This window comes from Argiope bruennichi, chromosome 3, assembly GCF_947563725.1.
Source record: "Argiope bruennichi chromosome 3, qqArgBrue1.1, whole genome shotgun sequence".
Classification (NCBI taxonomy): domain Eukaryota; kingdom Metazoa; phylum Arthropoda; class Arachnida; order Araneae; family Araneidae; genus Argiope; species Argiope bruennichi.
Window position 1 is genome coordinate 111,795,978 of NC_079153.1, and position 10,955 is coordinate 111,806,932.

At 30.6% G+C, this 10,955-nt stretch overlaps 1 protein-coding gene across 2 annotated transcripts in view; it reads left to right on the forward strand.

Moving 5' to 3' along the window:
- The window catches only part of LOC129963964 (sine oculis-binding protein homolog), a 115,714-nt gene extending 107,487 nt beyond the window's left edge, over positions 1 to 8,227 (forward strand). Inside the window, exon 3 of one of the 2 annotated variants that reach the window (XM_056078596.1) lies at positions 6,381 to 8,226. In XM_056078596.1, the coding sequence (XP_055934571.1) occupies positions 6,381 to 7,972 (1,592 nt within the window). In that variant the 3' untranslated portion in view covers positions 7,973 to 8,226. Of the gene's footprint in view, positions 1 to 6,380 lie in introns of both variants that reach the window. The other variant, XM_056078597.1, reaches the window with a different exon arrangement.
- Positions 8,228 to 10,955: the final 2,728 nt, after the last annotated feature.

Consider the following 10,955-nt stretch of genomic DNA (forward strand, 5'->3'; position numbering starts at 1 on the left):
CTAGAGCTATAACTTGCTTTTAGAACTCTAAAATCAGAATTAACTGCGCGCGAAACCAATGTATGTTTTTGTATATGGCAACTACGCAAAGCAAGCAACTAACTATATATATAGCATGTAAATAGAATTGTAGATAGATAGAGATAATAAAATGGAGTCAGATTAATAACGAGTGGATTATTTCACATTACGATCCCACATCTTTGAATCTTATTAGCGGAGAAACGACTGAATGAAATGAAATTCAGGTAGAGTCTCAACATCTATAGTGTAAACATCTGACAATTTTTGAACCAAATACAATGAGGGTTGACCGTTTGTCGATCTGTACTGTTAGAAACATATAAACGTGATAGCTGAAAAACGCAATGAGATTCAATGCATTAAATTTGGTAAGGGATTTTGTGACTGCAAGTGTAGCTTTTAAAAAAATGTTTGTTACAATCTATTGAGAAAAACGCATTTAAAATACAGATGATTTTCAGATGTTATTAATCGCATGCCAGGGATTAATCGCTAAATATCTCGCCAAGGACGACCTAATAGATTCAGTAAAGATGTTAAATTCAAGCCAAAGGTTAATATTTTATAACTATTGTACGCCAGTGCCAAGTGAGGAGTTCTCTGATGTAACATTTTTATTAGAGAGTATGCACAAAAGTTCTGAGGATTTAAAAATCAAATTAATACATAGATAAAAGGTTTAAGAATCAAATTAATACATAGATAAAAACCAAACAATTTTGTTTGTAATACGAAGACTCGCAAACGTTTTATTCCGTGGTTTCGCGCGCAGTTAATTCTGATTTTAGAGTTCTAAAAGCAAGTTATACCTCTAGTATGATTAAAGTTAAAATTAGTTTTTAGCCAAAGGAAACGTGGCACATTATTCCGAAAATTATATTGGATTATCATGAGCAATTTTTAAACTTTTGGTTTATTCTCATTTGGAAGCAAGATTAGTGAAAGCAAGTTTTCAACAGCAACAAAAGAAGTTTTTATCGCTCCTTTTTAACAATTAAAATAGAATGAGAGATTTTATCATTAAACGATCGCTTAGGGCACCTTAAGAATGAAAATCAGAAAAACAACTCATGTTTTTAAAGAATTGATAAAAATCACTAACAAAATAAATAAATAAATGAAATAAAATAAAGAGACAAAAGCAACGTATTAATATGAGAGAGAGAGAGAGTAAAGAAGCATAGATGTCTTTGCTGTTAATTTTGATGTGAATCATGTCGACAAAATTTTACTATTAATTTCACTACAGTAGACTCCCGATTATCCGCGGAGTGGATTATCCGTGCCCGCCGCACTAAGTATTTTTCTTGCTTCCAAAGCAAGAAGCAAACACAAATGACTGATTTCTTCAAAAAAGTGTAGTTTTACAGTTATGCTTTTGTAAGTACATAATATATTACAGTATTAAAACAGTACATATGTATTAATTTTTCTGTGTGCCCTTGACGCCTGTCGTAAGTACAAAGCACTTTCCTGTTTTCATTAACAAAAAGCATTTTAGGTTAGTTTTGAGTGATATACTAAAATATGAAGCGTCAGTTAAACATTTCCTGCTGTTTATTTTACGTTTTATTGTACATAAAAAGATTTTTCAAAGTTGAAATGACTGTTTTCTCTTTTGCTATACCCGTTTTTAGCTTTTTTCGGATTATCCGCGGCGGCCGCGCCACCCAATTCTGCGGATAATCGGGAGTGTACTGTATTTGAAATTAAATATACAAATAATAAACGATTTAAATATTAAAACTAAAATATAGAGCGAGAAAAACATTAATAACAGGGTATCACTATCCATTATTACACACTGGTGTGGTTTTTTGGAACAAGGTCCTATTTAGGATAAGCTGCGCCATTCACATATTAACGCCACTGAGAATAAAAATAAATATTAAGCCATTGCTATACTATAATTATAATAATATTATATCACACCACTGACAGACATTATAATTATTAATTATATTACGCCAGTTGATTATGTTACGAATTAATTATTATTATTAATTACGAATTACATTATTACAAATAATAAAAATATATTACGCCACTAAGAATAAAAATACTTATTCCTATTAGATTAATATATGAATAATTAATTTTATACGCAGTATTTTTTTTCAGTATAGATATCCTTTAAGCAAGATATAGACTTCAACACAAAATTAAATAGAGTTTCAAATTTCATTTACAAGTTATTTTCTACAGAATTCTATTCCACTGCAGCATATTGATCTTTAAATGTCTCATGAAGAAGCCGGATTCTACCGGATTTCGCTTAAAAACATATGAGAAGGCTTTGATTACTCTAGTATATCAACTTTCTATCTAGAAAATTATTAATTTGAGTTAGATACACATTCAAAAGTTTCAGATTGCTGACCTTAATTTTTTTTAATCTCTTGAAATAAGACTTTTTTTGTTTCTCAGTAGTATTAAATGTCAAGAAAGCTAAAAATACGTCATTAAAAGAGATAAGGAATTAAGAAAATTTGAGATACAGCCAAAACAGAAACTCGTATCAGTTACCGTCGTCGAAGCCAACTTGGTTCTTAGTGCGTCGCGAAATTCCTTGAAAATCCACCGTATGAATTGAAACATTTTAAACAATCCAGGGAGGAAAAAAAAATGTGTTTGGTTTAACAGAGTAAAACATTGTGCGACTAGTTTAGTACAGTGTTGTTAAATTGTAAAGAGATGGAATAAAGTATTTTATTCGAAAAGAGTTTGTTAAAAAAAATATTCCATTGTATTTAGAATTCACCGGTTTTTAAAATTTGCTGTTTTGAATGAATTTGTTGTAGATACATTTATGGTCTATGGAATAAGCCCTGAAAAAAACCCGAAGTTTAAAATTCGAAAAAAATATTCTAAATCTGTTCAGTACTGTCTTTTTTTTCCCAAAATTTAAATAAATAATTTATATAAAATAAATATATCAGCGAATCATACAGATCGAATTTTAAAAATAAGCTAAGGGGAAAAACAAAAACACTAATGAAGCATTATTAATACCCTCTGAATAGTAAAAAGAATCAGTTGAACAATCGCAATATTTATTCAATATATATAATGGGACGTACTATTTTTTGATGAAAAATAATTTTATTTCAGATAAATAAAAAAAAATTAATATAAGACATCCATTTATTTTCGTGATTCTTTAAATGAAATTTATTTCAATTCAATTTTGAGATAGGAATCGTAAGAAAACTTTATATGGTAAATAATTCATATGGTGGTGGGTTTTACTTTATATTTATTGTTTTATTTATATTAAATATAGAAAAATTAATAAAGATTAAACCCTGATTTGAATTCTGATCTGATTTAGTAAAAACATATATGTTTTTACTAAAAAATCATATTTTCGAAATATTGGTTTTTAACTAATTCCTTTCAAACGATATATGGTTATGTTCAAAAACTTATTTTATACAAAAACTACCAGAATAACATTTCGTAAATTTTGAGAACTTAATCACATATTTTCTGTTATATAATTTTATTCTGCTAGGAACGTGCTAGTTATGAACACACACACAGAAGAAAAAAAAATTCGGACTCTTGGTAAATCTCGCAGATTTTTTTAATATAAATATTATTTTATGACAAAACATCCAAGTTACTAAATTTTGAATACAAGCTTTAATTAAAATATGCTACAAAGTTAAGGTTTATATTCATCACAATATTATTTTTTTAACTGACATGCAAGTGCCAAACCACTTCATACGAATGCCAAAACATTATTATGAATGCATTTTTAAAAAACATTCTAAATACATAAGGAAATATAGAGTTCGTGTCCATTTTAAAATAGTCATAACTTCGTAAGTATAAGTAAGAGACTGAAGGTATATGCAAAGAATCTAGGAAAAGAGCTATAATATATATTTAAAAAAAGATTTAAAAGCTATACGCAATTTTTTGTCTCCATAATTTATTTTTCAAGATCATGATTGAGTAATTGCTTCTCTACGAGGGAGAAATAATAATGTTCTTTGATTATCGCATAAAAATATTTTTACCAATGAGAATTCATATGTGACACTTCTTTCTGCTACATAATTTAAAACCTTTTTAGGACAGCTGCGATATATTTCAGTTTAAATAAACAAGCAATTTGCAGTGCTTTCTGGTGCAGCCCTGGATCAACAATGATAACTAAAAAAATTCTTATTTTTCATTGAAGTTTTTAAAATGAAATTTCTTCAAAAAATAAAGTTTCCTTATTCTTTTTACAAAATATTTCTACAGGGTGGTTAAAATTAGACAGACGATACTCGGATATCTCTTTCTACAGAACGGATCCTTATGAAACTTCATATATTTGTTATTTAGACCGAGGAGCTGGGATTTCCGTCGGGAGGAAAAAAAAAGTTTTAAATTCTGCTAATTGATGGCGCTATACTGTTTAAAATCATATGCTAATGAGTAGAGAATTTAATTTCACTATAAAAGCTATACGTATGGTTAAGAAGAAATCATTCGACAGCAGTGAACATTCCGTTGATGAAGAAAGAATAACATTGACCATGAAATTCTTTTATCAGGACATGAACAATTCTTCAGCAGCACTCCAGGCTTACTGGTGGATGAAAACTTAAGTAAAGGACCAACGTCGTTAAATGCAATTAAACGCATGATGCGCCAGTTCGAAGAAACTAGTTCTGTAGATGTTGCACTGGGAAGAGGACGACGTGCAACAGAGCCGGCAATTGTGGCGGAAGTTGCAACTACAACAGATGAAGTATCTGCAAGTTCTTCAAATGTTACTGCAAGTGGCCGCTCAACAGCCCGAGCACTGGACATTCCGTGGGCTGACACGCGCATGCTTTAAAGCAAAATTCTGATATTGCACCCTTAGAAGATACATTTCGTATAACTTTTGAAACCACAAGATTTCTGGTGTGGGTGAGTATTGGGCATCGCATATCTTATGGATAGGTGAAGCTACTTTTCCTTTAGATGATGCTGTGAACACATATAATTGCCGCAAATGGCGTTCTACCAATCATCATGCCATGCAACAATAACTGCTACATTCCTTATACGTCACGGCATAGAGTGGATTCACGGCAAATTCCATAATTCGGTCATACTTCTTTAGAAAGTCACAGTGAACAGGTTTGTTATGTGTACAGTCATCAATGATCGATTCAGCAGACTTCTGGAGGATCATGCTGTTCCGGCGTTAAGGCAAAGAGGCTATTTGCCTACCACAGTATTAATACAAGACGATGCAACTATTCATTAATTCAATTAAATAGATATAAATAAGCTATCTTGGCTCGAAACATAACTTTTAATTTCTGTCAACTTCCAAAGTAAACCAGCGGTAGTAGTCTCTTCCAGATCTTTTCGCATATTAACATCCCTTTCTCCATAAAAAAATTGTGAATTTCGAACAAGACTGTCAGCGCCACGACTGGCCAGACTTTTATTTTCAGTTTCCACTTAAAAAATAGTTTAAAAAAAAAAAAAATCGAATATGGATGTAGGTAGCTTCTTTTTTGACTGTTTGAAACCGCATATGATGCAAAATTTCAACTTTAGTTAAATAAATCAATTTACAAGTCTTTGCGTTTTTGAGTTATTGCGTATGCTTGCTTGCGAAAATTCCACCAACAGAAGACCAACCCTTTGACAGATTTGATTCAAAATCTATATTTTTCGATACTAAATCTGAGTACCAAAATTATCCATTTGGATTTGTTTTACAGTTATCGCGTTTATTTGTACTTTCACAATCAGACTTCTTGTGAATGAATTTAATAAAAAATCTATAATTTTGGTGTAAATACCACATAAAAAAAATTCAAAATTCTTTTGTTATAGGAATTTTACAGAATTATATTTGTCTGTTAAATAGATATTTATAATTCTGGAACGTACAAATTCTTCTAAATCACGAAATCGTCTTTTTTTGACAATTACAATACTTTTTCTTCATGTACGAGAGAAAAATAATGGGTGAATTAAATATAGTTTTGCTACAATTTCCATTTATTAATAAGTATAATTAAATTTTATTGCCTACTTTAATTACAAATTTATCACTGTCTATAATATGTTCTAACTGATTTAAAAATAAAAATACAATTTTTTTTTTTATAAATGTCCTATGAAATATTTTGCACAAACGATATCAGGTAGATAGACATTTTACTTTTCCACAAACCAATAACCGACGGATCTTAAATGTAGTCAAAATATAGATGCCATCGTTTAGTCACAGAAAAATTTCATTATAATATCATCATTAAATCATCTTGATTTACTTCGAGATTTAAAACCATTGTTCAGCAAATAAATTAAAACTTTTAAAAATGCTAATATGTTATCATTTATTTCAGAATCTTTAACACCAAATGTAAATGGAGGAACAATCATCTGTGCCTGGTGCTTGAAAACAGGGCTCAAGCTATTTACTCTGAAAACTTCCTCCGGCAAAACCAAGGCTTTCTGTAGTGAACCCTGCTTCAATCAGTGTAGGAGAGCGGCATTCAAGAAAAACCGTGTCTGCAACTGGTGCCGACATGTTCGCCACACGGTCAATTATGTCGATTTCAAAGATGGAGATGAACAACTCCAGTTTTGCAGCGACAAGTGCCTAAACCAGTACAAAATGCAGATTTTCTGCAAAGAGACTCAGGCTTATCTTCAGATGAACCCACACTTGCAGGAGGAAGCTAATAAACATGCTGGAACAGCCAGTTCCAAACTGATTACCCCCGATTTGTGGCTGCGCGACTGTCAAGAAACAATGAATGGTGGAACAACACCAGGTATATCTCACAGTGAAGATGAATCTTCACCACCGAACACAGGAACAGCAATTCCAAAATCTAGCAATGGACTAGAAGTTGAAGATCTAACACTTTCATCCAAAAGCGATCACTGCAATTCGTCCTATTCGAATATTTCCTTAAAAGACAGAAGCACACCACAGGAACAACGTAGTAGGAACTTAGACGATTCGCCTGTGAGCAAAGATAAACGCTCGCTCGAAATGTGCAATGCCTTAGCTTCATACCTGAGGGACGATAAAGAAAAGAATAATTTTGACCGCCGAAAGCGGAATTACGATAATGAAAAAGATCACTTTCGTAAAAAGCAAAAGATGTCTTCTTTAAGGCACAGATCCAATCAACCAGCTGAAGCACCGCCTGCACATCTGTCTACAACAACTCACTCTCCGCTAACTTTGCAAAACCATACCAGGTTATTCCAGCCGTCAGCTTTCCCTCCATCGCTTAACAACACCAGTTCTCCAGTACCACCGGCAGCCCACACGAAGGCACTACCACCCCATCCAGCAATGGCAGGTCCACTGTTGCCACCAGGATTGCCACCACCACCACCGCTTTTGAATAACGATTTCTTGCATTCGCCTTTCAGTTCTTCCTTCTTCCAGCCTTCGTTGTCACCACAACAACAACACTTGGACGCTATGTTGAGGATGCAATCTGGAATGAGACCAGATCATTTTCCACCACATCTCTTCCAGGAATCGATGCTTCCATTTCTGAGAAATATGCCGACGCAGCACAGTTCGAATCCGTTTTTGCAACCGAATACAGTGATGCTGCCGTACCCAATATTCGTTCCTCTTCCAGTTCCTATACCAGTACCCATTCCGTTGACTAACTTCCTACCAAAAGACAAAAAGCCAGCTACTAAAGATATAAGCAAAAAGCTCCCTAGCGAAGACCTGGAAGCAGGTGAAAACAGCGACAGTTTAAATGTAGATTCTGAACCGGAAAGCAAAAGAGACACTGCTTCCACAAAATCAAACAATTCCGAAAATGATTCGAATGATACAGTTTCAAATAATATATCTGGAAAGGAAAGGCATACCCCGGCACCGGAGAAATCATCGTATGCTGTGATTAATAATGACAGTAATTCGAATCGTTTAATATTGACGAGGAATAAACCACGATGAATAGAAAAAAAAAAAAAAAAATGTTTTTGTCAAGTAGTGAAAATTTGTTTTACATGCAGTTTTGTAAAAGAATACTTATGACTAAAGAAAATAGTTGAGTTTCCCTTTTTTAATTTAAGAATGAAGTGAGAGAAATAGAGAAAAAAAATAGATGTGAAATATGTATCATGGTTGTATCTTTGCAGATTGCTACTGTCTGTAAATTATTTAAATGTTTTATATGTATAGATAAACAGTGATATTAAATGACTTTTAGAGCATAAACTGTTGTTTTATAAAATTATCTCAATACTTCTCAGCAACAGAAGAATCACATATACACAGTAAAATTCGCTCTTATTGTTCATTATTAATGCATCAAGTTACATAAATAATGACATTTTAATTGGACCAAACAATTTAGCAAGATGTAGTCATGCCCCTCTCCCCATTCTTCTTTCCTTGATCGAGGAAAGGGGGGGGGGGGCAAATTTTTTTGTATTATAATCTATAGACAAAATAATGCCCCTCGCTCTTGAGTCAAAATCAAGTAAAAACATATGTTTACAAAAGTTACTGAAATGGAAAATTACCCTATAGTAAACACATTAAGATAAAAATGTATAGAAATATGAAATTAAATTGACTTCATAATGAATATTACCAATGTTTGCAAAATGCCCAATTCTATCACTGATTAAAGTCATTCATTAAGAAAGAAAGAAAAAATGCACTACAAAATTTTATAATAATAATATTAAAACTATTAAAGCATAGATATTTTATTTTTTGAACTTTATGGTATTAAATGAATTTCAGAAAAACAAGTCTGAATTAATATAAAATACATAGTTGGAAGGCTAATACATCAACAATATACATTTTTCAACTAGTTTCAATAGTGTACATGATGTGTTAACCATGAATGGTTAACATCACCACCAAGATTCTTCAAGAAAAATATGAAGTATCTGAATTTTATTTAAAATTATATTTCCAATAAGAATAAAATATAATTTCATTTTTTTTTTTTTTTTTTTTGCTTCAAAATTAATGTATTTTATGAACAAATGAATGGTGGAATAGAGCTTCATATGTGCATCGTTCAATATCTTGCCATAAGCACATTGGAAATATCATTCATAGGACATGTTCCTTCTAAGTAGTTTCAGTAATCAAAGCAGAAGCATCACAAATTTCATAATGCTAACTTTAAAAACAAAGAAACTTGAAAAAACATGCTTTCATAGTTATTTAAATACGAAAAACTTATTTCTGCTCTAAGTTCTATCTGAAAATATGCTGATATAGTCAATTCATGAACAAATGATTTCTTTACCCCATGTTCTTATTAACACAAAAACTGCTGACTACTAGATAATTTGTTATCACACATATCCAGGACACTGGCTATAAATTGCTTCATACAAACTTCACTAAATGCAATATAAGGGCAAGAATAACTAATTTAAATTGCCTTTTGGGATTGGAAACACACTATTTATTACTTTGTTAGTCAACAAGTTAAGCTCAGTAATATAGCTAGAAGTTTATCCCTTTCTCAAAGTGAGGAGTACAGACATCGTTGCTCCACTTTTCCATTTCAGGGTAAAATTATTGCTTAAGAAATGCAGTTATTTTGAAACACTGTAGAAGCTTATTGCACTACTAAAGTTTAATACCATCTTAATAATGAAGTACAATAGAAAATTTATATATTAAAATAAACTATCAAATCTACTTTTTAAAATTAACTATGCATTGCTAATTCTTAACAATCTAACAATTTTAAATGAGCTGAAGAAATAAGTTTTAAAGTGAAGTCAGATGGAAAATGAACCTATTAAGAAATAATTCTGAATCAAATTTTTTATTTCTAAAACTCTAAATATAAAATTCACATAATTTTATTGAAATGATTTTTTTTTTTTTAAGATTTCAATTTTAGCAAAGTATAAAGATAACAATATAAGTGTTCTAGATCAATCGGATACCACTTTGTATTTAACATCAACAATACAGTGTTCATAGATTTATTACATACAGCACCTCCTAACTAATGATTACAAATATTTAATTGTATAGGCACTATTTTTTTTTCTTTTCTAGTAAACCTAAATTAATGTTTAAGTGCACTTTAGTTTAAAAAAATAATTAAAACAGATAAATATCTGTATAAGTTTTCACTCTTTAAAACCAAATTCAAAATATGTAGATAGGAAAAAGTCAAAAAAGCATTCTCTGTCACATTAAGTAATATTTAACAAGATTTTTTTTTATAGTAGCAATATAGTGAAAAGCAACAAAATATGAACAAGGAAATGAATCAGAATATAAGCAGAATAGCTCTGAATATTAAAGTTATCACAGATATAAAAGAAATCTAAATAAACTAATTTTTTTATATGAATCAAAAATAAATCATGTTACTTACAAATTATACTCAAACAAACTATACTTCTATCTCATTAAGAATGATGAAATGAGTTTCATATAAAGTAATAACGGCTTACTAATATTTTGGTTCTATACTTCCATGTTCTATATTTTATTTATGGAAATCATTTAAAAATATAATAATTATTTATGGAGATGTTGCAAAAGAATAAATAAGTAAATAAGCTCCAAAAACTTAATAAAAAGAAATTCTTAACAAAAAATATAATTTTAAGAGAAAATATTTTCAAATATATCCTGTAGCTGAAGAAATCAAAATGAGCACCAAATGAAATGAAAGTTAAAAATAAGCTTCCCACATAACAAGTGTTTTATATTACAGTCAATAAAAACAATGTCAAAATTTGAAAATAGTACAATACCTTAGAAATTTTATTAATATGTAATTACTAAAGTTTGAGATAATGGAGGGGAAAAAAATATACAATTCATTCATCTATAAAATAGGTTGAAAATAAATCCTAATTAGTCATCTCTCTCCTGATAAACAATTTTAAAAAATCTGAGAATGAAAAATTTTAGAATATAGGGTTTCAAATATCAGAAC